Source organism: Cervus canadensis, chromosome 32 (genome assembly GCF_019320065.1).
Source record: "Cervus canadensis isolate Bull #8, Minnesota chromosome 32, ASM1932006v1, whole genome shotgun sequence".
Lineage (NCBI taxonomy): Eukaryota > Metazoa > Chordata > Mammalia > Artiodactyla > Cervidae > Cervus > Cervus canadensis.
The window spans coordinates 12,350,377-12,377,925 of NC_057417.1; the positions used below are offsets into that span (position 1 = coordinate 12,350,377).

The 27,549-nt window shown below is 37.7% G+C and overlaps 1 protein-coding gene and 1 non-coding gene across 4 annotated transcripts in view; one reads left to right on the forward strand and one right to left on the reverse strand.

The window, feature by feature from the left end:
* The window catches only part of SMG1 (SMG1 nonsense mediated mRNA decay associated PI3K related kinase), a 97,509-nt gene that overhangs the window by 22,173 nt on the left and 47,787 nt on the right, over positions 1 to 27,549 (reverse strand). For 2 of the 3 annotated variants that reach the window (XM_043455937.1, XM_043455938.1), the window contains 26 exons: positions 27,133 to 27,273; positions 26,361 to 26,560; positions 24,560 to 24,756; positions 24,232 to 24,393; positions 23,060 to 23,214; positions 21,380 to 21,522; positions 21,032 to 21,233; positions 18,871 to 18,980; positions 18,007 to 18,154; positions 17,469 to 17,628; positions 16,618 to 16,738; positions 13,536 to 13,784; positions 12,952 to 13,236; positions 11,495 to 11,639; positions 11,238 to 11,376; positions 10,108 to 10,338; positions 9,821 to 9,998; positions 8,998 to 9,159; positions 8,212 to 8,429; positions 7,767 to 7,921; positions 6,035 to 6,257; positions 3,170 to 3,416; positions 2,535 to 2,764; positions 1,440 to 1,688; positions 620 to 949; positions 283 to 501 (listed from right to left, as the gene is read on the reverse strand). In XM_043455937.1, the coding sequence (XP_043311872.1) occupies positions 283 to 501; positions 620 to 949; positions 1,440 to 1,688; positions 2,535 to 2,764; positions 3,170 to 3,416; positions 6,035 to 6,257; positions 7,767 to 7,921; positions 8,212 to 8,429; positions 8,998 to 9,159; positions 9,821 to 9,998; positions 10,108 to 10,338; positions 11,238 to 11,376; positions 11,495 to 11,639; positions 12,952 to 13,236; positions 13,536 to 13,784; positions 16,618 to 16,738; positions 17,469 to 17,628; positions 18,007 to 18,154; positions 18,871 to 18,980; positions 21,032 to 21,233; positions 21,380 to 21,522; positions 23,060 to 23,214; positions 24,232 to 24,393; positions 24,560 to 24,756; positions 26,361 to 26,560; positions 27,133 to 27,273 (4,999 nt within the window). The remainder of the gene's footprint in view (positions 1 to 282; positions 502 to 619; positions 950 to 1,439; positions 1,689 to 2,534; positions 2,765 to 3,169; positions 3,417 to 6,034; positions 6,258 to 7,766; positions 7,922 to 8,211; positions 8,430 to 8,997; positions 9,160 to 9,820; positions 9,999 to 10,107; positions 10,339 to 11,237; positions 11,377 to 11,494; positions 11,640 to 12,951; positions 13,237 to 13,535; positions 13,785 to 16,617; positions 16,739 to 17,468; positions 17,629 to 18,006; positions 18,155 to 18,870; positions 18,981 to 21,031; positions 21,234 to 21,379; positions 21,523 to 23,059; positions 23,215 to 24,231; positions 24,394 to 24,559; positions 24,757 to 26,360; positions 26,561 to 27,132; positions 27,274 to 27,549) is intronic. The other variant, XM_043455940.1, reaches the window with a different exon arrangement.
* On the forward strand, positions 21,752 to 21,858 carry LOC122433700. The gene has a single exon (XR_006267182.1). It is a non-coding gene; the product is annotated as a U6 spliceosomal RNA (small nuclear RNA).

Below are 27,549 nucleotides of genomic sequence, written 5' to 3' on the forward strand. Positions count from 1 at the left end.
TGTCTTTTCATGTGAGCATTTCTTAGCAAACGATCACAGCAAACTGCCCTACTTCATGGCCATTTCAATACCATACACTAGAGTCTTACTTTTTTTATGGACCTGTTAACCTTTTTTTTTCAGTGGCACTACACAGCTCACAGGATCTTAGTTCCCTGAGGAGGGCTGGAACCCAGGCCCTGGCAGCAAAACCACCAGGTCCTAGCCACTGGACCACCAAGGAATTCCCTGGTCTTGTTAACTATTAACAAAAAAGGGACAATGACTTACTACTGGCCTCACCTTAATTTCAGCTACTCTTGAAGAAAAAAGGCTGCGAGTGATCTCTCGTTCCATCTCTCTCTTGCTCTGCTTGCTCTCAGCCTGCTGGCCCCCTCCACCATAGACGGCACCAGCAAACCCAGCCTCACCCCCAGCTGTCCAGTCCACCAGGGGGTCATATACAAAGGCCTCTAGCAGCGTCAGCAGAGTCTCCCTGCCACGCCGCATAATGTGTAGAACCTGTTTTCAGAAAACTTTTAATTAAGTTTTGCCAAAAGTTTCCTCATTAAAATGTAGCTTTTCATTCCACAGAACTTGCTAATGTAACAGGTACACTACGCAAGAGAAAACCACATACCTGCTCACACGAAAGCCTAAAAACACCTTCTACTCCAGTTACACCCAGTGCGGTTTCAATGTTCTGTGTCATTCGAAAAGGTACTTTCTCAGGAACTCTAAGGCTTTTACCTTGAAAAGACAAATCATTATATTTTTGTACTTTCACCAAAATATATTCCACCCTTATATAAAAATCCACTTTAATTTTACCTTTTTCAAAGCAAACATTGTAATCTATGTGAACAACCTCTCCAGTCGTCATATCTATGAGAACATTATCCAGATGTCTATCTCCAAGGCCAATTATGTATCCGACCATAGACATGACTGCAGTAGATCTGGCATAAGACTAAAGAAGAGGGGGTGGGGGGAGCAAGTTAGGCATTATTAGCAAATTTCCTTCCAACATGGTCTTGATTCTCTAAAATTTATAAACCCCCACAATCCTACTCCCTTATTTCTAAATAAATAGCTGGCACTCTTCAGGGATGCTACATGTGATCACAGACTTTGGTGAGCAGCAGCACACAACACTGAGGTCCTTGCTGGTTCTACTTTATCATCAACAGAATGCAGGACTTAAAAAAAACAACTGTTCTTCAGTCTCTCTAGTTTTTCCCTTTCTAAAGTTTTTATTCCACTTTTCATTTCATCCATAACCCCCTTCATTCTGCCTTCATACAGTCATGGCCACGCCTCATAAAAATAAAGGTAATATAAGATTCAAATACAGGTCTCAAACTACCAATTCTAGAGGGGCGGCAGGAGGGTGGTGAACAAGACAAGACAGGACGCAGGCAAAGAATAATACTGATGACAGCCCAAAACAAAACACATACCTGTGTGACTCTCCACCACTCATCAGGGGTGGTACATGATGACCAAAGCTCTTTAGCAAGGAGATTTGGGGGCGTGGCCTCCATTAACTCTTCTAACACTGCCTTCATTACATGAAGGGGCCAATCCCGTCGGGACACATCCAGACTAAGTCCAACTGCTTTCAAAGCAGGACCAATTTTACTATAATAAAGTTCACTAGGACGGGGTACAATTCCAGGATTCTGAGGAGTTTGGTAGGAATCTTGGGCCTTTAAAAAAATTTTAAGAGAAGATTAACTTTGTTTAAATAAGGATAAAGAGTACCTTGAATATAGAGTAGTATTTTAAAAACTGTTTTCTCAGCAGCATTCTCCACTAGCTAGCTAAATCTCATGCATCAAATAGCCAGTTCTTCTGGACTGCAATCTACGTTATCTTTTTCTTAATTAGGTCTTATGGCTTTATTGAAAACTTGGTTTACTGTTATATTTTCTTGAGGTTCAACTCAAGCTCAACATCCAAGTTCCACTTTTCTTTGTAACATAGAATTCTGTTTAAAATTTATCATTCATTTATGCACTTATTTCATTGTTCACCAATATAACTTAATAATAATATAAAATTATGATTTAGAAACACCTTAGACAAAAATGCAGATGGCCCTTTCCTAATTCCATCTCTAATCCACCCTTCAGTAATTGTTCTACAGTCTCCTATGTTCAAACTCTTGCTCTTTCCCAAATCTATCCAACTTAGAATCATTTTCTTTGTCTAGATGTTGGAACTTGAAGTTGTGACTGTTTAAAAATTTACCTTTTTTATATGAAGTACTTAGTACTATTTCTTTCATATACTAAGCACTCAGATACTCAGCTAAAATGAATTCTAAAAAACTGTTCTAAATCAAAGTATAAATTTCACAGGTACAAAACAGAACGCCATAGTGATTAACTCCAAATTTAAAGGTGTGTTTATTCCTTCTTTAACTCTCAAACCTGAAAAAATGCTCAAAGGCAGTAAACCTAGACATATTTCACATGTAACGGAGAACAAACTAATACATATACTTGTTTATCAGCATTCAAATAAAAGTACATATTTTAATTTGAATCAACCTTTTGTGCTTGCAAGGCAGCTTCCCGTTGTTGCCACCGTTTGTAAAGACCAAATAAGGGCGTGGCTCCATCTACCCACTGGATTAGGCCTGACCGAGTTCCCAGTGGTGTTACAGAATAGTGGCGAGCATGGAAACGAGGTGTTTCCTGGCGATTGATTGTGGCAAACATGGTATTTACAATAGACAGAAACTGCATTATTCTCTCATCCAGATGTAAATCCTCCAGTCCTGTGGAAACAAAATTAAAGTGGTTGGGACAGATAACCAAATAGGGTGAAGTGCAATGGAATGAGACTGGAAACATACCACTTTTTCATGTCCCTCTCAATTAGCAATAGCAGTGAAGAACTGACAGTCAAAAGGGCATAATGACAGCATTAAAGAACATTCTATTCAGCCACAAGATATTAGATACAGCATTATTAGTTGTATCTCAGTTGCCCAGCTTGTATACATTCATAACCAAGAACAAAGGAAACAAAAGAAAATCACACTACACAGTTTCCAACAAGTTCCATCAAAATACATGATACTCCAGGCTATTCATGACATATAGAAATTCACCTAAACAACACACACACACAGAGAGCATTAAAACATTAATAATCAGATTAATGTTCTTTTAAACCCCACCTTTGAAAAGATAAGGATAGCTCTTCCCATCTGATCCTAGAAAGAGGAGCTTCTTTGGCTTGGTTTTAGTAGGTAAGATTGTGATGGTCCCACCAACACTGTGGATCGTGACGGTGTCTCTGGCTGAGACCTCTCCAGGAAGAGCAATCTCAGTGCTGGTCATGGCAGCCAGCCACGGGCTGATCTCTTCAAGACGCAAGATGTAGCTTGCGCGTTTCTGCGCTCTCTGTTGCAGACTCAGCATTATCTGTGTGTAAGACAGGGAAAGTGTACATCATCATCACTGCACTTACTTTCCTCGACATTTAATCTGGCTTAAAGATAAATTTAAAATACAAACACCTCTTGTCTAGTTCATTTAATTTGCTGTTACATATTTGGGCTTTTCTGGGAGGGGAAACACTGATGTGCTGATATGCTCTTGGTGATTTCTGCTTTGTTCAGACCTCTCCCAAATAAGCAATGAAATCATAGCAGATGGAAAAACAATCACTGCTGTGATCACAAAATTCAAGGCTTGTAGCAAACTAATTCCCCAGTGTTAAGCTATGTCCAATCAACACCCAAACAGATCACTTCACTCCTAACAACAGAACAAAAGATAGAGCTAGTTACTGGCAGGTAACGTAAAGGTGGCAAGCACCTTTAAGAAAGCCATCTGAAAATTTAGTAATAATTTAGAGCTCGGACTATTTGAAGTATGCAGAAGACGCACAATCTTTCTAATAACTCACAGAGAGAGGATCATGTATAGCTGTATCCCTTCTTAGCTAATTCAATAATCTACACCTGAATTAATGAACTCTGGGCTCTGCTTTCACGTGAAAAATTTTAATCAATCTTTAGCAACATTTGTTCATAAAAGGAAAAAGGTAACTGGAAACACCTCAAGTATTCACTGACGGGACAAAAGATAAACTGTGGTACTGTTCAATAATCTATTCATGTTCAACTGTATACAAAATATGGATAAATTATTTTAAAAACCAAAAGCAAAAACCTAATGCTGATGAATCATTTATGGAAGTGGTAAAACACATAACATACACATAAAATACAATCTCATTTATATGAAATTCAAAAACAGGGGGAGGCTAAACTATACTATTTAGAAATGTATCAATAAAAACTATTTTCTTTAAGTAAATAAGGATTAATTCAAAATTCAGAGCAGTGGTTATGGAGAGGAAGATATAATTATGGAGGGACACAGTACTTCTAAAATTTTTCTCTATGACTTATTACACAAACACACACCCACACACACACACACACACCGGGTTTTTAAAAAAATATCCCCTATGGGAGGAGTACAGGAGAGGGAAGGATCAGGATTAGCAGATGCAAACTAGCATATATAGGATGGATAAACAAGGAACTACTGTATAGCACAGGGAATCACACTCAATATCCTGTGATAAACCACAATGGAAAAGAATATGAAAAATAAATATATATAAAAAAGTCACTTTGCTGTACAGTTGAAGTTAATACAACATTGTAAATCAACTGTACATCAGTTTTTAAAAACTGGGACTTCCTGGGTGGTCCAATGGTTAAGACTCCACTGCAGGGGGCACAGGCAGGACCCCTGCTTGGGGAACTGAGATCCCACAAGTCAAGCAGTGTGGCCAAATAAAAAAAAGTATTCCTCCTATCTCCTCTGAGTTTCTTGGTTGATTCACTGAGAAGAATGCAAAGCAAGAAATTACTGCTGGAACATGAGGAAAACAAATTTTGGCTAGGCCACACAAATAAACTTCATCCTTCATGTTAGTGCTCTTGTCTTGAGCTCCTAAGGCATTTCCTCTGTATTTAGCATTTCCTCTGCTTCATATTTTCTACTTAAAGTCAGGTGTAGTTTTGGCTCTACACTGTAGCTTTTAACAGTTTTTTCATTACTAACATATGGAAATCAGTTAAGATCAATATAGGAAAGGGACAACGAAAGAAGGGATAAGAAAAAGATAAAAGGTAATAAATAGGATCCCCCAACTACTGGTGCTATTGCTAAAACAGATGCAAACCAAATATAGAATTAAGTGGATCAAATAAGGATTCTCAAATATTTAAACATACTAATCATCCTTCTGGACTGCAAGGAGATCCAACCAGTCCATCCTAAAAGAGATCAGTCCTGGGTGTTCATTGGAGGGACTGATGTTGAAGCTGAAACTCCAATACTTTGGCCACCTGATGTGGAAAGCTGACTCATTTGAAAAGACCCTGATGCTGGGAAAGATTAAGGGCAGGAGGAGAAGAGGACGACATAGGATGATATGGTTGGATGGCATCACCAACACAAAGGACATGGGTTTGGGTGGACTCCAGGAGTTGGTGATGGACAGGGAGGCCTGGCGTGCTGCGATTCATGGGGGTCACAAAGAGTCAGACATGACTAAGCGACTGAACTGAACTGAATCATCCTTCAAACAGCCTATGCAGAACTGCTGTCGAAAAAATTACTTTTAAAAATTGATGCTATTACATGGAAATATTTTGTCTGTTAGAAATACTGAATACCCCTCCACTAAGAAAAGCTACATAGGTACAAGACCAAATTTGCTAATCTTTTATGAGAAGAATATAGCAAGCAGTCAAGCTCCTTCCCTGTTTAACACCTTACAGTATATTCTCCCCTGGTGGGAACCCTCAGTAGATGCACCTTGCCACCCTAGGACAACTCAACCTCAAATTCAAAAAAATGAAGAAAACATCTTTCTCTATACTTAGCAACTGAACACTGGCTGCATTCCATGGGCTTAGAAAGTCTTCTCTGTGTTTTAAGTAAAAAGAGACCCCTTACTTAAGTTTATTTTCTCATGGAATTTCCCATTTCAGTAGCATTCTTAGATTTTTCTATACCTCTTTAAACGGAATCCAGCTGCTTCCAGGCTTTGCAGGGTTTGACGGTGTTTTCAGTTTTTCTAGAGCATTTTCAATTGCATCACCATAGTTATCCTGAAACCACTTTTCATGAGGTGTTTCTGCAGGGGCCGCCGTGATGCTCCTCACATGCTCCAAAGCAAACACGATGGGCTTCATCAAAGCTGTGTGCTTTTCCCTCATGATTGCAATTTTCTCTTCTCTGACCAGAAAGACATAGAGTTCAATACAAACAAGGAACAATTTAAATTGTCAAGTGTAAGTAAACAGCATAAAAGAAGAATAAAAAATAATAATAATAATAATCAAAATGAATTACTAAAATATTTACAAAGTAACTGACCACAAGAGCACTGTAAAAAATCGAGCATATAAAAGATGCAGCTTCTCCTTTTAACAAATGGTGCTAGGAAAGCTGGATACCTGTTTACAAAAGAATGAAGCTGGAGTGTTACCTGATACTAATATGCCCAAAAAAAAAAATCAAAATGGATCAAAGACCTTAACATAAAAGCTAAGACTTCATTTAAAACTCTTAGAGGAACACAAAAGAAAAAAACAGATAAACTGGGTTACATCAAAACTAAAAAATTTTGTGCATCAAAAGACATCTTCATGCAAGAGTGAAAAATACACAAAATAGGAAAAAATATCTGCAAATCAATGTATCTCATAAAGGGATTAAAATCCAGAATATTTAGAGAGCTCCTAAAATTCCAACAATAAAACCCAATTCAAAAATGGGCAAAAGATTCAAACAGACAAAGGAGATATACAAATGGTCAATAAGCACATGAAAAGATACCATTTCACACCCATTAGGATATCACTATCAGTAAGACAGAAAACAATAAATGTTGGTGAGGATATGTAGAAACTGGAACCCTGGTGCACAGTTTACCAGTTCCTCTACAAGTTAAACATAGAATTACCATAAGACACAGCAAATTCACTGGCTCATACACAAAATAATTAAAAGCAGGGACTCAGACACTTGTAAACCAATGCTGATAGAAGCACTGGTTACAAGAGCTAAAAGATAGGAGCAACTCAAGTGTCCACTGACAGAAGAGTGCATGAATAAAATGTGATAAAGAAGCCCCCTGCCAATGCAGGAGACATAAGAGATGCAGGTTTGATCCTTGGGTCATGAAGATCCCCTGGAGGAGGGCATGGCAAACCATTCCAGTATTTTTGCCTAAAGAATCCCATGGACAGAAGAGCCTGATGGGCTACAGTCCACAGGGTCACAAAGAGTTGATCAGGACTGAAACGACTTGGTGCATGCACACACACACATTCATACGAAGGAATGTGATTCAGCAATAAAAAGGAAGGAAATTCTGATACATGCTGCAATATGGAATGAATCTTCAAAACATGGTAAGTGAAACAAACGACACAAAACGACAAATACTGTTATGTTTCCAGTCACACAAGGTACTCAGAATAGTCAAATTCATAGACAGAAAGTAGACAAGTGGTGAGCAGGAGCTGAGGTTAGGGGAGGATGCAGAAGTACTATTAAATCGGTACAGAGTGGCTATTTGGAAGGATGGATAAGTTCTGGAACTGGACACAACATTGTAAATGTACTTGCTACAACTGAATTGTACACTTAAGCTGGTTAAAAACGGCAAACTTTATATGTATTTTACATTAATAAAAAGGGGCAGCTATGTTTCTGATGTATAAGTTGATAAAAACATACTTGCGTAAGGTGTTGTTGTTCTGGACTCTCTTCACCTCATCTTCCAGCTGTTGAATTCGTCTCAGGACATACATGTGCTGCTGTAACAGAACTCCCAACCAGAGCTCATCCCAGAGAACAGTGACCCTGCGCAGCTCAGCCACAAGCATCTGAACCTGCACACACAGCACATCCAAACATGCTCATCTGTGAGTCTACACACAGCGCAGTTCTGCTAACACTGCAAATTTCAAGGGAAATGGGTGCATCTTGTGTTCATTATCCAATTACAGAACCTCAATCAGTGATTCTATCAGTACAGATTTATAAAACCAATTTTGATTATTTTAAAAGCTTTGCTCCTTAACTATAATTTCCCTAACAGCTTTAGGGGTTTTGTTTTTAGGGAGGAGAGGGGAGTGGTTACAAAAAAAATTTATTTTAAAACATATGAGTTGCTCTGTACCTGTAACACCATAGTTGGGTTTGCCGAGGACAGTTTATCTACAATTTTGCTGTAGCAGTCCTGCATCATGGCTTGGTCTTCATTCAGTCCACTTTTAGGTTCATCCTTATTGCTATCTTGAGAAGCAGGAGGACTTCCTCCCTCACATTCAGAAACCAGCAGTTCTTCTCCTTGAATATTGCCAAGTAAAGTTGGAATTGCAGAGGAAAATTTATTTCCTATAATGAAATGGGAGAATAAGGTATACATTGACTGTTTCTCTCATGTGCATATGTTGAGTTAGGGAAAACATCTATAATGTATTTGATTCCAGGGCACTCATTTAACTCATCTTGCACGTGTGCACTAAGTTGACCAAGGATCATGGATATTATGCCTTTTTACAAGTTGAGCTTCTATACTTATTAATATTATAAGCTAATAAAAGATAAATGGGGGAAATGATAATAGATGAGTCTCAACAAATAAAGAGTTTGACTAACCAGAGTTCAGAACTTGGTTTCAATTCTTATCTGCCAGTTAATCCAGCTCAGTGAACTGAGAGTGACTCGGTTTCTCCAAGCCTTGGTGAGTTACTTTGAGACTGAAGACATAGTGTAAAGCACACATCCTACTGCCAGACATGGTAGCTACTCACTCAGTAAATGGTATTACTATTGGTACTATTATTATTGGAAAAAAAATCACAAACTCTTATCAACTATGGAACACAAAGCTCAAAAAATTTTACCTAATAAACAGTGTTTGCAAACTAATTTAAAGTAGCAGTATTTTAACCTTCCTTACCTGAAGCCTGTGACTCACTACTAAGCGATATGGTGCCCACTATTGCAGGATACAGTATGAGATGCGGGGAATCCTGAGCCACACGGCAGAGGAGGTTACAGATACTCTGACGCACATACACTTCAGGGTGGTTTAAGCGTGAGAAAAGCTGTGGAATAATTCCTTCAGGATAAGAAGAAAAATACTTTAAAATTATTTAAAAAAAACAGTCAACATGGTAGAGGCAAAAGGATAAAACTTGATATATGTCAGTCATTAGTTCTACGAGCCTCAAATTTCTCCCTGGGATAACAAAGAACTATATACACAATAGCTCTTGATTTGCAGGTTTAGTAAGGGTACAGAGCTGTAATCAAAATCCTGATTCAAAACAGTATACAGAAATATATTTTCTGTGAATGCCTGTAAAAGAACGCAGACATAGACAATTTTTTCAAAGGGGTATGAAATTTTTTGAAACATTCTTATCACTCTCTCCAAAATTCCTTTTGTATATTAAAAGCTTTTTGCCTCTCAGCCTTCCATTCCTCTGAAAGATGGGAGAGAAGCTGTTAACAAGCAGTCCACAGTGTCCTCTGAACTAATTTAGCTATTTCATAACACATTCAAACAGTAAACATATAGGAATTTTTTTTTGGCCACACCATGAAGCATGTGGGATCTTAGTTCCCCAACCAGGAATCGGACCCACACCCCCTGCAGTGAAAGTGCAGTCTCAACCAATGGACTGCCAGGGAAATCCAAGGGACTATTATGTTTCAACTGTCTTATTACATTCTACCCAGAAGTACTCTTCCCTGAAACATTTTATTTAGACCATCACCTCTCCATGGCGCAGTAGGTGTTGTTTCCAAGCCATGTTCCAGATACTGCCGAAGCTCCCCAGCATGCTTCACAAGCAATCTGAGCAACCGCAACGTGGCCATCACAATCATGTCATCTGTGCTCTGCTCCACTCTGTGACTTAAATGGAGCCGAGGGTCATCTTCATCTAAAGGAATCTAAGGATGAGAGGCAAGAGGAAAAAATAAAACAATTCCGAATACTGTTTTCATCTACTAGAAAAGTAATTTCAAATAAACTTTCATAACAGAATATTGTGCTACCTACCTGCCCAGCATTGAGTTTAAGGAAAGTAAAATATGCACTGCAAGACAGTTTATACAGGCTGAAGATTCTATCCACAACTTTCCTCCACACTTTAATAACTCCTTCTGTTGCACTTTCATCAAGTTCTGAAAGCCATGGGCAACTTGATATTAACTGACGCCAGATAACATCGACCATGTCATCTTCCTCATTATCTTCACTTTCTGTGATCTGAAGCGTTATATCTTCATCCTAAAGAAAAACAGGGCAAAAAATGCTATTTGGGGACACAAATTTTAGAAAGGAGAAAAGTACGTGCCTTTCCTAATATATGCAAGCATTTTCTCATTTATGAAAGATCAAAATACTCCACATTTAGTGCTATACATGCTAAATCAATGTTACTATGCTTCTCTTTAAGATATATTTACTAATGTAGCTAATGTGGCTAAAGAAGAAATCTTTAGCGAAAATTAAAGATTTTGATTTGGGGAATTTAAATGCTTCCGTTACAATATAATATTCTGCCTGCAAAGAATCACCTTCCCCGCCCTACAGCACCGCACACGTCCCTGACACCAGCTTTGGCAGACACTGATACATGCCAAAGTCGAGAACAAGAACTGCGTCAACAGTTTCAGCTCAGCAAGTAAAATCCACACAGCTAATGTCTACAACTAAATCAGACTGACAACACTCTAGGACTGACAGAATTTTGAGAGAGAGGGGAATAAATCATACAGACTATCTAGTCGGCTGGTTTTCAGCGATGGCTGTATATTTAAGTATCACCTAGTAAACTTACATAAACCCTCCGATGCCCAACACATACACAAACATTCCATTCAGAGTATGTGGGGTAGTGCTTTAGACATGGGCGTATTTTAAAAAGCTTCTAAGCTAGTGATAAGAACCTACTATCTGATCAGAACAGCAATGAAAACAGAAAATCTATTTTACATAAAAAGAACTTCACCTTTTTTAACAGAACCCTAAGGAAATGACTTGATTTTTTCAAGAAAATCACATTCTTCTTAGAAAAATATTTTAACTCCCTTTCATCTTATCAAAATTTCATCTGAAATATTTAATCAGGTATATGCTATTTAGAACACTATTTCCCCCAAAATACTGTATCATGTTTTTCTTGCCTGAATCCCCGCTGGGCGACACACAGCTTGACCAAGAATACCATATATTCTCTCTTTTTCTTCTTCGGTTATGGTGTCTGGGAGCAGATTCTGAACTTCAGATTTCTCTCTAGGCAACAGACGAACACCTTCTCCCTGACTATAAAAATAAAACAAATCATCACTATTTCAGCTACCAAAGCTTTGCCATGTCAGCAGACATTTTAAATCTCTATTTTACAATGCATTAAATAAATTACATGTTTTAACATACACACCTGGCATTGTCAACCACCTTTCTGCCCCACCTGTAAGCCCAACTAGCCAATGCGGCCCAAGATTTGGCTACTTCAGGTGCCTGTACTGAAGACAGGTGATACAGCTGTCCCAAGATGAAGTCAGGTTCCCCAACTCCAATATGTACTGCCATGATGGGAAAAAAAAAATAATGTCACATTCATAAATTTCTAACAGCATTCTCATTTACATTTTAGGAATTTGTTATCAGCCAATAAGTCCTATAACATTATAATGGTACATAATTTGATAAAGCACACATTTGTATTACACTTTTCTGAAAGGCTAATATGTTGAAATGAATCACTCAGTTTCTCAAGTAAGCTTCCTGTAAAACACATCAATGTTTTTCATGACACTGAACTTAACAAACAGTTCAGGTGTCAGATGTGTTGTAGAGTGTCTTGTATTTTGGATATGATTGGCCATTTCCTCACAATTTGATTCAGCTTAAAAATTCTGGCAAAAATAATATGTGATAAGTAGACAATTTCATTCAATGAGAGATTCATGAAGTAATATCTTTTCCCCAATTTAGAAATGAAGAAATCTCCTGCTATAGTGCCACTTGCCAATATGAAGATTTATAATAACAAGCCATATGCCTTATGAATAAAGACACCTATAGTACATAGATTAGAATTATTCAGTAAGACTAATCTAAGTAACTATAGTTCTAGGATTCACAACAAAATGAACAACATGAACAAAATTCTAATGTTTTAGCAAAACGTTTAGTTATCTCAGTCTGTAAAACCTGGACAATGGTGCCTACCATAACAGGCACTCAAACACTGAATGAATTAATTATTCTATTTGTCGAGTACCTTTCTGTAAGTAACACTAGTGTCAGGAGGTGAAACTTGAATCTTTCTGTAGTTTTTGTGCTTCACCAGTCAACAGGATCAGAGGCCACTATTCTATATCTGTGTTAAGTTCTTCCCAGTATGAAGAAGAATTTTAAATATCACAGGTAGGACCTTTCTGCCAGCAAAAACATGTAAGTCCATAAAAGCACCATGAACTGGGGAGTTGGGAAGTATGGTCTGGGAGGCTTGAGTTCAGTGACTTCCATGTGGTGTCAGATGCTAAAGAAATGTGCTTGAGTCACTTCTGGGCAATATACTATACTAAATTTCCATAGAGACAGTTTTTGTGGCAAACTATATAGTCAGCCTATAATCCATCTGCCAATGCAGGAGATACAAGAGACTCAGGTTCAATCCCTGGTTTGGGAAGATCCCCTGGAGTAAGAAATGGCAACCCACTCCAGTATTCGAGCATGAGAAATCCCAAGGACAGATAAGCCAGGTGGGTTACAGTCCATGGGTTCACAAAGAGTCAGACACAACTGACCACACATGCAACATTGTAAACTTTAAAACAGGGGAAATAACTTCTAAAATTAACATTTTAAAGCTATTAAAACAAATTCAACCTGTAGATTCACTCTCTATCCGAGGATACTCTTCCTCCATCGCATTCACAGATGGTAGTTCAATTAGAGTGAGTATGTTTTTAGACAAAGTGGAAAGGCCCGTGGAGTTCTGCTGCTGCTGAGCTCTGTAAACCTGCTTCAGCTGCCCTGAGATCTCCTTCCACTCTGCCTGGACCCATTTAGCCAATGTCAGAATTGACTTGGCAACAGCATGCTCAGCCTTGGCAGACTTGCAGAAAGAGATGGCGCAGGAACTCAGCATCTCCATTGCATGTGTTGACTGGCCTATAAAAAGATCAAAACACCAGCTCTTAGCTGTAAACAAATGATATCCTTTCAGGGTAAAGTAATATTGTAGATTCAGTGACAATCAATGATTTCTGGAAACATTTCTTACTATAATAAACAATAACAAAATCAAAAGCACCAAACTATATAGATAACTCAATTACACAAAACTTATTCAGGATGCAAATGTTCTGCAGAAGTTGAAAAAAAATCAACTTTTCTATTACTACTTTACACCATACACAGTAACATTCATACACGATTTTTAGTATACAGTCACGTATTATTTTACTAACCTGCTGTATACAGCAGTTTCGTTTTTTCAATGTCAAGTTCAGGCCCCCATTTTTCATCCACTTGACCTTGAGTTGATAGTTTTTTAAAGTGCTGGACTAAATCCTGTGCAGTGGTGGTCTTTCCCAGCTGAACCTCACTACACTGTGCCAGCAATCTTGTTGCAAGCGACACATTCCCCCGTTTTCTAGCAAATTTTGCTGCTGTTAGACCTAATTCCATGAGATGGCTTCTAACTGGAACTGTTTGTTCTGGAGAGAAGAAAATGTTTTATTAGTCCCAGATTGGTCTAATCCCAGAGAGCACAAAAACATCGCCAAAAATTCCTTCCCCGATTATTCACTTTCCCACTGCCTCCCTAGATAAAGATAACTCATTTTTCATCATCTTTGAATCCCTAGGAGTTAGCATAGTGTTTGGCATACAATGAACAATAAATGTTTGTTAACATGAATGTATACAATGAAGTATATGAAAGTAAAAATCGTCCAGTCTAAGAAATTAGCTTTTTAGTTTCTGCTCCTAGTGAAGAGCCTAGGCCAACGGGTGGGTGGGGGAGGAGGGTAAGGCTAGACCGTCCCCCCTTCTTGAGTAAGTGTCCTCTGCCCTTCTACCATGCTGTTTTCTCCTGGTTTACTCCTACCTCTCTGAGGAATCAGCTTCTCAGTCTCCTTCTCGTCCACTACCCATCCATTATAATTGGGGCTGCTGGGGTCGATCCTAGGCCCTCTACTCTTCTCACTCTGCATGCTCTCCCTGGACAATATCATCTGCTCCGGTGGCTTCAATTACCATACAAATGCTGATGACTCTTGAATCTTATCTCTAGCTCAGACCTGACATCTGAGTCCCACCTGCCTACCAGTCTAGTCACCTATACTCAGGTATTTCAAAGGCACTTTAACCTGTCACAAGGAATCCATTTCCCACCACCCTCCAACAAATCTCTTACTTCCTTCTCTGTTTTCCTTCTCGAGTAAAGGCACATGATTAACCTGGCTACCTGAGAAGGAGTCTGGTAGTCATCTTAGACTTTACTGTCAACCTTCACATCACATCAGCTTTTTTCTGTCCCTGCCGTCACTACTTTGGTTACCTTTCACAGGGGCTTCTGCTGCTCTGCCTTAGCCTCTAATTCATTCTTCAACCTGCAACTGAACTGATCTTATACAAAGGTAAGTCTGAATACTTAATTTTCCTTTCATCCCTTCCCTAACTCCTAAATTTGGCTTGTAAGGCACTGATGCTTGCATTCCACTCTAATCTCAATCTCATCCAGCTCCATCTCTTCCCATTCTCCCTGAGATGAGAATTGAGTCCTCTAAGAATCTTTTATTACTGCTGGTGGCCTTCACACACAGTGTTTTCTCTAACTAAATCAGTCTGCCTTCTTTCTCAGCTTAAATGTTACTTCCTCCCCAAGTCCTTTTCTGATTCCTAGGATTAAATTAGTGGCCCTGCTGCATTATTTTAAGCACCATGTACATGCACCTCCAGTCAGCACACCATGTTGCTGTTCCTAGCTTGATGACAATTTTCCCTGCTAGACTTCAGAATCCCTTTGGTCCTAAGAATGCAGAAAACAGGCTTGTCTTGTTCACCATTTCATCCCAACTTACAGCACAGTACCTGGCACAAAGCACATTATTTTGATAGGGTTTGCTGAATAAAAAAGAAATGTGAGGAAGAGTGAAGTTCTGACTCCAAAAGTAACTGTTAGGTTACTGACATTTCCTTCTCAATTTTAAAACTTATTCAGTATAGGAAGGATGAGAAAGGAGATGATATTTGTAGTCCAACTATATGCCACGCTCTGTGCTAAGGCTTTTATATACCTTGTCAATCCTTTCAAGAATCTAAGCGGGGCAATCCCCATAACTGAAAAGCTAAGTGATTCAGAAGTTTATGACTTGCCATGAGGTTCCTCGATTTGCAAGTGTTGGGCAAATGATCCAAAACTAGGTCTACCTGGCACTGAGGGTCCTGGTGAATCAAAGCTCCCAGTAATCACCCTGCAGTACAAGTCCACATCCCAGCATTAGCTGACTTAAAATTGAATAGCAAATTTACTCAGTAACTCTGACAACCACATTTTTGACAAATTTTATAGAATTCTGGCAACTTTTCTGTTTTACAGCAAAAGGAAATTTCTAATATCCATTCAACATGATGTCTCCTTCTTAAAAATGAGACATAAATATTTATACAAATGCTAATTCTGTATTCACTTGAATTATTTAAAGCATTCACAGTATAGTATAGCCAACAAAGAATTTGAATATCCAGAACATATAAGTCTTCATTAAAAATAGGCAAGAGTTGAATACTTATAAGATATACAATGGCCACTATACAAATGAAAAGATGCTCAGTATCATTAATCATCTGGAAAATGTAAATAAAACCACAATGAGATACTATTGCACATTCACTCCAGTGACTAAAACTGAAGACCCACTATGGCAAGCACGCAGATGTCAGAAGGAATGTAAAATATACAACCACTTTATAAGAAACTGCTGAACTATTTCAAAAGTTAAACCATATGACCCAATAACTCCAATCCTAGGTATTTATTTCAGAGAAAGGCAAATGTATACCCAACCAAAGACCTGTACATGAGTATCATAGCAACTTTATACATAATAGCCTGAATTTGAAAACAACTCAAATATCTGTCAAAGGATCAACAGATAAACTATGGTGAATTCATACAATGGATATACTCAACTGTAGGAAGGATGGCAATACTGACACATGCAACATAGGGAACCTTAAAAAATAAAATGCTGAGCAAGAGAAGCCAGACACAGAACATACTGTACAATTTATTAAAAAATTTAGTAAAGACAAGTCTAATCTACAGTGATGGGAAACAAATAAGCAGTTGCCCAAGACAGGACAGACAGGAGAAATACCTGGGAAGAAGCATAAGGAAACCTTTAGGGGTGACATAAATGTTCTGTATCTTGATTGTATTGGTGGCTACACATGTGAAGAAATGTCAAAACTGATGAACTATACATTCAACATGTGTAACTATATCTCAAAAAAGCTATTGAAAATAAAAAACCACCTCGTTACCTTTAATTTTCTCCAACAACTGACTCTGATACATCGTGTACCTTAATGCCTGCATCCATGGCCTGACATCATGCTGTTTGCATGAGCGCAAGGCTTCACTGAAGAGTGGGATAAGACAGTCCTGCCAGAGAAAAGTCAAAACCACTGAATGTAAAGAGAATCCTTATATATGACCCCACAGGTCAGCCACTTCAGATCTATTCTAGATTTATCTATCAAACTTTCCTCTACCTTCACTGTATCTTCTAATCACAAGGGGAAAAGACAAAAACCTTTGTTTTTCGAAAAGCAAAAATATTTTTTTCAGAATATTAAGTCCAATTTATCAATGCATTTATAACAAAGTGGTCATATTTTAATTTAAAAAAAGGTTATTTTCTATAAAGCAAAAGCTAAGTTAAAGAAAAACACAGAACTACCACTTCATAAAAAGATTCTCAAGGATTATTTCCCTTGGGAAGGGTTCACTTTTGGTTAAACTTTCTCCTGTTTGAAGGAGGAGGCACTGTGTCTTCTTTTCAGTCAAATCTGAAATGTATACAATCTGGTATATATTTTCATAATCAACTCCTCTTGCAAAAAAAGAAAGGTGGGAAGGAGGAAAGGAAGGTAGAAAAATTAAGCGACTAACTAGCCATTCTTAGGTTCCATCTTCCTCACATATTTCTCCAATGAAAATCTGCCTGAAAATGGCATTTTGGATTTCTGGATTTAATATTAATAACTTGTCCAAAAATGCTACAAATGTTATTTTTAAACTTTTTAAAAAAACTTGAAAAACAGCTTCTGTCCACAATAATGCCTATTAATGGTAAGAAGAATATCCTGGTTAAAAATGTACACATACGCACCTCTGTGGAAAGTCTGTTGGAAACTGTGTTCTCCAAAGCAGAAGAGCAATATAGCTGTAAAGTACTTAGGACTGGCAGAGACTGGGAAACCGTTAAAGTAGAAAGTCTCAGTGGTCCAACAGCTATGCGGGAGGTTTGCTTCAAGTACTTCACCACATTTCTGAAACAAAATATTTGCTGCTAATTAACAAAAAAAATTTTCCAACTTGTAACCACTGAAGGGATAAAGCAGTGTGATAAGATGCTACTATACTGGCATCCGAAGAGGGGAAAGAAAAAGGAACTGCTTGTTTTTAAGTAAAATGACATAAGCAAGTCAAGATACTCGTATTTGGGGATATGAAATTTTTAACGTTCTTTAGTTTCAACCTCTGTATATTTGCAAGCGGCATTTACACAACCTACAACTTCTACAACTAAAATGAAGCTATTATAACTACCACTCCGTGATCTGGTGACTGCCTCACTCCCACCAAACTACAGACATTTACCATATGGTACATGTAATACGTTATTACCTCCTTAGAATTAAACTTACTCAGTAATAGACTGCCACTTCTGATCTTGTTCTATGTGGTTTAAAGCAGTTGCCAAACAAACAGAACTTCTTAACAACTGAACTTCAATGGATTTCTGAAGTTCTCTTGGATCTGGACTTAACATGTTAGGAAGCAGTTTTTTCATATCTACAGAAATCAAACAGGTTCCACTCAGTTAATTCATGTTTAATGTGCAAGGGTGACAAGATACTTTGATAGTATTAAAAAAAACAATCACCAATGAGTACCTCCTTTCATGTTTAAGTTCATATTTAAGTTCAGACACTATGATCAAGCATTTCTGATAACATTTTGGGAGGTCTGAGGTATTACTTTATGTGAGGTATAAAAAAAGTATTTTAAAAAGTGTAAAAATACTTCACATAAAATAATCCCTCAGACCTCCCCAAATGAGTTCATTTTCAAAGACTCAAAAATCAGTAAATCAACCTACTACTTAATGGGGCAAACACTGAATTTATCAGATCAATGTTAACACATAAAATATTCACAATATTTAACTTCAGTACTACATTTTTAAAAATGTTCTAGTTATAATAAACAACTTAATTAGTCAACCATATTAAGATGTGAAGCAAGAAAAATATTTAAACACTACTTGCACTTTTTCAAAGAAAATGGCTAGATAGATCTCTAAGTATTACAATAGCCTTTTTTAGTTTGCTTAATTTGAATTAAACTATTTTATATTTGCCAGATGTAAAGAGAACAGCCCTAATTTATTGCTTCATACTCTGCCCCAATAAATGTACAAAAACTTCCAGATTTTCCACTAAAGTATACTAAACCATTTTAAACAATTTGTTCATTAAAATACTTAATTTAAAAATTATCTCAAATACCTATTTTTTCTTTTGATCCTCCAGCAAGTAGACTGATATTTTCTCCTGGTAACAATTCTAGTTGTTCTGTGCATTCAACAAATTCTCCAGATTCAAAACTGCTTAGTGATCTGTAATTAAAATACTGGTTAGCTTGTATTACACTCTCCCCAGGCTGTGGAGTCATTCAAAAAATAGAACAAATTACAGGAAAAGAGGGCAGTTACACAGAATTCCTGTGATGAAGTTCCTTCCACATAGGCCACCATTTTATTTTTATTTTGAAGATGCAACTACCATCTTAATTAGAGTGCAAACCACAAACTCACAGCTACAGATACTCAGTTTAGCATACTCAACCCTCCACATTTCCTTCCTCTTTCTGCAGCATGTTATCTTTGGGGGCCCGACCAAAACACTAACAGTAGAGCTCTGCAGGGCAGCTTAAACGTCCAATTCTTCCCAAGCTACCACTATATCCCCTGCCTGACCTCACTGCTCATCTAAAGCATAAGCCCCAGCAGGCCTATCTTACTGCCTCAATCTGATATCCTAGTTCTACCTTCTTTCTTTGCTAGTCTCCCTCCTTTTCTCACTTTTCCACTGTTTTACAGAACCTGTTCCTCTTCTTTCAAAGAATTTTTCCTTCCCTTCTCCTCACCTGACCTGAACGTGGTATATCCCTGGAACTCCTTCTGATTGTCTGTCTATAGCTTCAAGGCCAGGATGAGGGCCTTATCATCCTAGCAATCCACTGCCGCTTTCAGATCTATTTTCACTCTATTCCCATTCCTATTACAGCTGCTATCTAACCAACAAGAGGACTTACAGTTTCTCAATTCCCTCTTCTCCACTGATCTCTTATCTTTTCCTATCCCTCTCACTGTATCACGTCCTTCACAACTCAGCCTGAATACAGCACTAGAAATGATTGTGCCTGCTTCTACCTTAACGAACCCCAGCTTCTGAGGTGAGCTGCAATCACCTGGCATTAATGAACCATCTTGGTGTGCTGACCAACACACTTATTATTTCTGCCACCACAGGGTCTGAGTCCTCTCCAAAGGCAGGCTTGCTGTGTCCCCACTATGCTCTATCATGTCCTTGCACTTTCAGCTAATAACTGACACCTCGGAAATAATTTCCTTGCCCTCTGTGTGTTACTTCAATTAATAGCATCTTTTTCCTCTCTGTTCCTTGACCCCACAGTTCAATGGCCAAATGCTCAGCTCCCACCCTAGCCCCTCACCTCCTCCCTGATGATAACCTAGCAGAGTGAGCCAGTAAGTCAGATACTTGTTCAAATCCCACCTAAGATTTTCTATCTTACTGGGAGTCAAAATCTTACTTCTATACCCTTATCACCTATTATTTACTCAGCTCTAACCACAGTGGCCTCCCAGGCATTTCCAGAACACTCCAAGTCTAACATCTTTGCGAGAGGTCTGCTTCCTCAAGTCTGTGCTCAAATGACATCCTGATGGTTTTTCCCAACCTAGTCTGCCTGTGTCTGCTGCTCACTAGCTCAGCTCCTCGAGGGTTAGAATGTGTGTCTGTTGTACACAGCGTTACACCCCACTGGCTGGCACTCAGTACATGTTCAATGGAGAAATTACCCACTAACTCATTTACTCACTAGAAGCTGAGCTCCCTGATGGCAAGGCTCATGACCCTTATCATCCCAGCCTAGGGTCTGGGACACAGCTTGTACTCAAATTTCAAATTAAGATATTAATAAATGCTCAAATGAATAAAAGAAGAAAACAAGAAAGGAAGGGAGTTTGATTTACAAATGTCATAAACTCTGTCCTCTTTATAAACAATGTTTTTGATATATTCACACCTAATTTAGAAATAGTGCCTTCACGTATTATCCCTTCTAAAGCAGTGACAAATTTATTTCATTAAGATTTTAGAACAGGTTCTGAGAATCAATCCCAAATGACTGTTTCAACATACAAATATGTTTTCCCGTTGCGTGAATATCTTCTTCACCTCTAATGTTGGTTTCTCATTGTAGTCATTTTAAGAATGGCAGTATTATTATAATTACAAGCATCTTGTCATAATAAATATAAACAATTTTAATATTCTTCTGCCATAAAACAAGACTTTAAATAAAGTTACTGAAAAATTTTTTAATGGGGTTAAGTATAATTTGTAACTGAAAAGAGATCCTTACTTTATGTAGTTGAAATCCGCCTTTAGGTTGAGAGAAGTGCTACTGGTGCTCTTTTTCAAGTCATGAATAGCATTCTGCCACTCCTGTACTGCAGCCCAATCAGCAATTGAAATGTAGCACTCACATGCTTTATTTCCCAAATAATTTATAACCTCAGGAGAAGAATCAGTTGGTTTGGACAGCACAGTTTTTCTGGATTCACCTAAGTGAAAACATTTCATAAAATAGCAAGAGAGATCCAAAGCAGTTATAAATATTTCAAAGCGAAGAGATATCTAAAAATGTACAGTAAGATCATGAGTTCAAATTATTTGACTACAACTTTTTGTTTAAACTTGGAATGCTCACCATTCAAAGAATGCTTGGGGCTGGCACTATTACGCCCGGTATTAGCTAATGTGAGAACGGATTTGTCGAAGCTAGAGATGCAGCAATCGACACCTGTCATGGCACACAGGTGCTCCTGGTACTCCACAGAGGCCTTTTCAAACCTTCAACACAAGTTCAAACAGTCTTATTTTTTAATTATCCACATATTTCATTTCTAAAAACACTGGAAAGAATGAGTTATTCAATAAATTGAGTGGAGACAATGAGTTGATTATTTTGTATGGGCCTGAGCAGGCAAAAAACTAGACCTCTTCCTCACAAAAAAATGAAAATAAATCCAAAAATCATTAAGTGTTTAAGAAAAAAGAAAGTATAAACTAACAGAAAATAATGCTCGCTTCGGCAGCACATATACTAAAATTGGAGCGATACAGAGAGGATTAGCATGGCCCCTGCGCAAGGATGACACGCAGATTCGTGAAGCGTTCCATATTTTAAAAAAAAAAAAAAAACAAACTAACAGAAAATACCGTTAAGTATCTGATCTCAATGTATGCAGAGACTCAACAGAAAAATAAACACTAAAATAATAAAAGTTAACAGATTTAATGACACCATAATTTGAAACTTTTGGGTATCAAAAAAAAAAAAAACCCACCATGAATATTAAAAACAAATTACTGATCAAGAGGTTAGATAGCATCAATAATCTTGGTGTACAATAAAAGCTCACAGATCAATAACCAAAAAACCAAGAGGACACAAAGACATAACCTATGTTTTTAAGAAATCACATATGGTCAGTAACATATGGGGAAAGCTCTACTATTAATTATTGATAAATTTAAATTAAAACAAGCATTTTCATTAATATGATGGGAGAGTTCTTGTTTCTCAGTGGCCCTCTCTATTCATAAAGGAGAAGGGAAAGGATTATTTTTATTATTAGGGATACAAGTTGGAACCATCTTTTATGCAGGGTAAATTAGCAATAATATGTATCATAAGCCTAATGGTCTGTAGCCTTTCTTCTATTAATAGTAAATCAACAAGCATGAATGCATTCAAAGAAAACCATCACAAACATGAGCAAAGAATTAAGTGCCGTGGTGCATTAAGATTAGTAAAAAAAAAAAAAAAAAGATCACAAATAATTTTGCTGTCTAACAACAAGGAATGTTAAATTACGGTGCACTCAAAAAATAAAATGTGTTGTTAAAAGTCACATTGTAGAAAGTTTAACAGGGCAAAATATTTTTTTTTTTAATACTGTTGAGTAGAAAAAGCAAAATCATGTGACCAGCAGAAACATTGCCATTTCTGTGAAAAGAGGTTAGAAAACTAGATATAAAAGAAAAAGAACTAGAAAGGCATGTACAACAAAACAGTTACCACTAAGAGATGGAATTATGAACCCTTCTTTTATTTTCCCTACATTTTCCATATTTGATAAAACTCACTCAAACATATATAGAGGAATCCAAGGTATGCAAAGAGTCTGTCTAAAGGAATCAAGTAAGTTTAGAGCTAATGAGTGAGAACTCTGGCCATAAAGCGGAATTTGTATCAGATTCTGACATGAAAAGTTATCAATTAAGAATCAACATTAAAAGTAATTAACATTTAATTACAGAGTCAGCCAGTAACACAAAAAAACAACATAAAGAACTATCACCCATTTCCTTCCTTCTAACTTACCTCCCTTCAGCCTGCTGGGCCACTGAATTAATCCAGAGAAGATTTTTTCCAACAACCGAAGATGACCAGACAGCAAGTCCCTGTATAGCCTCAGGACAATGAAGTTCGCACAATGCTTCTACCACCATCATGATAGTTACTTCCAATTCATTTCCCTGAAAGTGGCCATTCAGAAAAAAATCAAAGACTTCAATACCTTCAAAATTCAAATCTCTACTAAATTTACAACTACTGATCACAATCTAAAGCCTGTTTAAAGTCAAATTTATTTAACAATTACTTTTACAATAATGAAATTACATTAGAATTTCCTAAAATGTTATGTATACTGTAGATATGAGGGGGAGGGGGCGCTGATGGACTATAATAAATAGCACTTGGCTGTTAATCTTTACAAAATAAAAAAAAACTTTTACCATTTCAGCTGTGGCATCTTTAGGAGTAACACATGAAGTAAATACAAAGCAAAAAATTGAATAACCATGAATCAAAGAATGCCTAATTTTATGTCTTTGCATATTGTGTATTAACTAGTAAACATTTACAGTTTTTGGATTCTACTTATTTAGTAACCCCACCTACAAGCCAGCACTTTTCCCATATGTTATAATGTTATCAATATTGTATTTTTACATATATTATAATTATACTTTCCCGTACACAATCATTACAAGTGATTATAAACATTTTCTTATATACACGAATTTCTTAGAATAACTTTTAAAGTTCCAACCTTTAAGCATAAGTAATGAATATTTTCACATGTTCTAAGTAAAAAATATAAATAGGCAACTTTGGAAGTTACTGCTTGTATAAAAATATTGGATGAAAAGCTTTAAAAACCAACAGAACCTTTAATTTATTTTATCCAGACTGTGTGCTCAGTTGCATCTGACTCTTTGCAGCCCCATGGATTGGAGCCCACCAGACTCCTCTGTCCATGGGATTTCCCAGGCAAGAATACTGGAGTGGGTTGCCATTTCCTACTCCAGGGGATCTTCCCAACCCAGGGATCGAACCCCAGTCTCTTACATCTCCTGCACTGGCAGGCAGATTCTTTACCACCAGTACCACCTGGGAAGTTCCTATCCAGAGATTAGATCACAGCAAAGGAATTACCCGCAAGTTTTTCTAATTAACAGATTTAACTAACTCCAGACACACCACTTTACCTGAGATGGATTTGTCTTCATTTCTGTAAGCAAATCAAAGCCATGTCTCACTGTCACAGCAGGCTGGCCTGCCAACAATCCAACCCTCATGATGGAGAGTCGGATCCGAGTCAGCCAGTCTTGACAAGTTTGGCGATTGGTATAGAAAAAAGTCCTAATGACCTTTAGAAGAGAAAGAAGAGCTCAGGACTGGTTCAAATTACAGGCAGAAACGTCTGAAATACACATAAAGCATATATACAAGTCTACTGTGATTTCAGCTCTGCACACACTGCGAGGTTTGACCACAAAACTGCTGTGAATCAACATCCAGCCCACTGAAACCAACCTTGGGAGGCGATGTTAATGCATTGGCGCATCCTTCATATGCATTATACATTAACTTCTCCAGGTTTTCCAGATACTGCAGAAGAAGCACAAGTCTAAGCTGGTTGCTACTGTGGCCTTCGTCATTGTCTGCAGTTGTCCACTGACTAACATCTTGATCGGGGTTTAATGTGTGAGCTGCAAGACTTCTAATGATACCTACAACCAAAGACAACATTCCACATTTAAAAGGAGTCTTCAAAGATTCTAGAAGTTCTTGGAGATAATTTCACAAATTCACATTTATCAAGTATCCTTTGCATATCCATCACTTAAAAACAAAACTCCCAATAAGATCTTCATTTTTAGAAGAAAAAGTTGTCTTCTCCACACAAATTCCCTAAGTTTGTGAACAAACACATATGACACAATTATTTCAGTTCAGTCAGTCGTGTCCAACTCTGCGAACCCATGGACTGCAGCACGCCAGGCCTCCCTGTCCATAATCAACTCTCGGAGTTTACTCAAACTCATATCCATTGAGGCAGTGATGCCATCCAACTATCTCATCCTCTGTCACCCCCTTCTCCTCCTGCCTTCAATCTTTCCCAGCATCAGGATCTTTTCAAATAAGTCAGTTCTTTGCATCAGGTGGCCAGCGTATTGGGAGTTTCAGCTTCAGCATCAGTCTTTCCAATGAATATTCAGGACTGATTTCCTTTAGGATAGACTGGCTGGATCTCCTTGCTGTCCAAGGAGCAAGCATGTTTTAATTTCATGGCTGCAGTCACCATCTGCAGTGATACTGGAGCCCAAAAAATAAGTCTGTCACTGTTTCCACTGCTACCCCATCTATTTGCCACGAAGTGATCGGACCAGATGCCATGATCTTAGTTTTCTGAATGTTGACTTTGAAGCCAACTTTTTCACTCTCCTCTTTCATTTTCATCAAGCGGCTCTTTAGTTCTTTACTTTTTGCCATTACGGTGGTGTCATCTGCGTATCTGAGGTTATTGATATTTCTCCTGGTAATCGTGATTCCAGCTTGTGCTTCATCCAGTCCAGCATTTCTCATGATATATGATGATGTACTCTGCATATAAGTTAAATAAGCAGGATGACAACATACAGCCTTGACGTACTGCTTTCCTGATTTGGAACCAGTCTGTTGTTCCATGTCCAGTTCTAACTGTTGCTTCTTGACCTGCATACAGATTTCTCAGGAGGCAGGTCAGGTGGTCTGGTATTTCAATCTCTTGAAGAATTTTCCACAGTTTGTTGTGATCCACACAGTCAAAGGCTTTGGCATAGTCAATGAAGCAGAAGTAGATGTTTTTCTGGAACTCTCTTGCTTTTTCAATGATCCAATGGATGTTGGCAATTTGATCTCTGGTTCCTCTGCCTTTTCTAAATCCAGTTTGAACATCTGGAAGTTCATGGTTCACATATTGTTGAAGCCTGGCTTGCCGAATTTTGAGCATCACTTTGCTATCGTGTGAGATGAGTGCAATTGTGCGGTAGTATGAGCATTCTCTGGCATTGCCTTTCTTTGGAACTGGAATAAAAACTGACCTTTTCCAGTCCTGTGGCCACTGCTGAGTTTTCCAAATTTGCTGGCAAATTTGTGAACAAACACATACGACACAATTATTTAATAAAAGCTTATTCTAACAAACATATCTAGATTAACTGATAAAGTACTAAAGGAAAAAACTGTGTACTCTCAAAGTTCTGTTTTAATGAAGATAAAAAATCCATTATTTCTTAACGCAAGCTTGAAAGTATTTACACTGCAAAGTCTGAAACAGTGCTGAGTCAATTACCTTCAATTGTTTGGAAGGTATCCTGAGCTCTGCCAAGTGGGGTCCTCAGCTTAGAAAGGACAGTGAACTGTGCTGCTTCCCAAATAGCCCACTGCCAGAGGACAGCATCTGTCTTTAGAAGATTGCGGGGAATCGTTGATTGGTCACGTTTATCCAATCTCTGGCAGCTGTAGAACAATCTTTCTAACCAATTGTCCTTCCTGGAAAAAGCAGTTTCATATTTAAAAACAACTTCATTTGAAGAAAAAAAAGACAATAACAAAAAACAAACGGCAAGGGAAATGGGAATATGGGACTTTTCCCCTACTTCAAAAAGGCAAACCTATAAAACTGGGAGGCATTATATCCCCACCTCTCATTTTAAGGTCTTTTACAGCTGAAATAGAGTTGGGTACAGTGTGGACAGATTATTAGCGTAAAAGGCTCATGACAGTTTGGCTATCAGGATAAAATATTCACTACAAGTAAAAGTCTCCAGAATGTCTACACCCTCAGGCCCCTCCCCAAGGCACTGATGACTAGGTCAGATCAGTTATATGTCAACCACATTTCACCTTTACTATAAATTGTAAAGCTCATTTTTATCTCTTCAGGTGCCATCTTCAAAGCAATTCCTCCTATTAAAAACTTAAAACAACTCATTTGAAAAGAATATTACTTTCTATTCTGCTACCCCTGATGTATTTTCTCCTCTAAACTGGGCACAGGGTTAAGACATTCAAATATATTTAAATTATTTTTCCTAGATGAAAGAGTCAAAGAAAGGTCTTACCCTGTTCTATGAGAGTTTCCATACAAAATAAAACTAATAACATCAGAGAAATCTTGTGGGTGGAATGTGTTACTTGGTGCTTTACTCATGTGACTTCTTAATGCTAAAGAAATTTCTTGAATTTCGGTGTGATTATTATTGCTGCAGACAGAAAATAAAGTCACTGTTATACAAAATCTTCCAGTTAAAAGGTTACCTCCTGCTGTAAATGCAATGCTTCCTTGTTAACTAAATCTGACAGTAAAAATGGATAAAATTAAGACATTAAAAATAAAGGTTACTAAAACTTTGAAATTTAAAGTTCTTAAATCACCAAAATTAACCCAATTAAAAACTATAAAAGAATGCAATTTAGTTTTACAAATAATAACTACTGAGAAACACATTTTGGCACTTTAAGTATTATTCTGTAGCAAT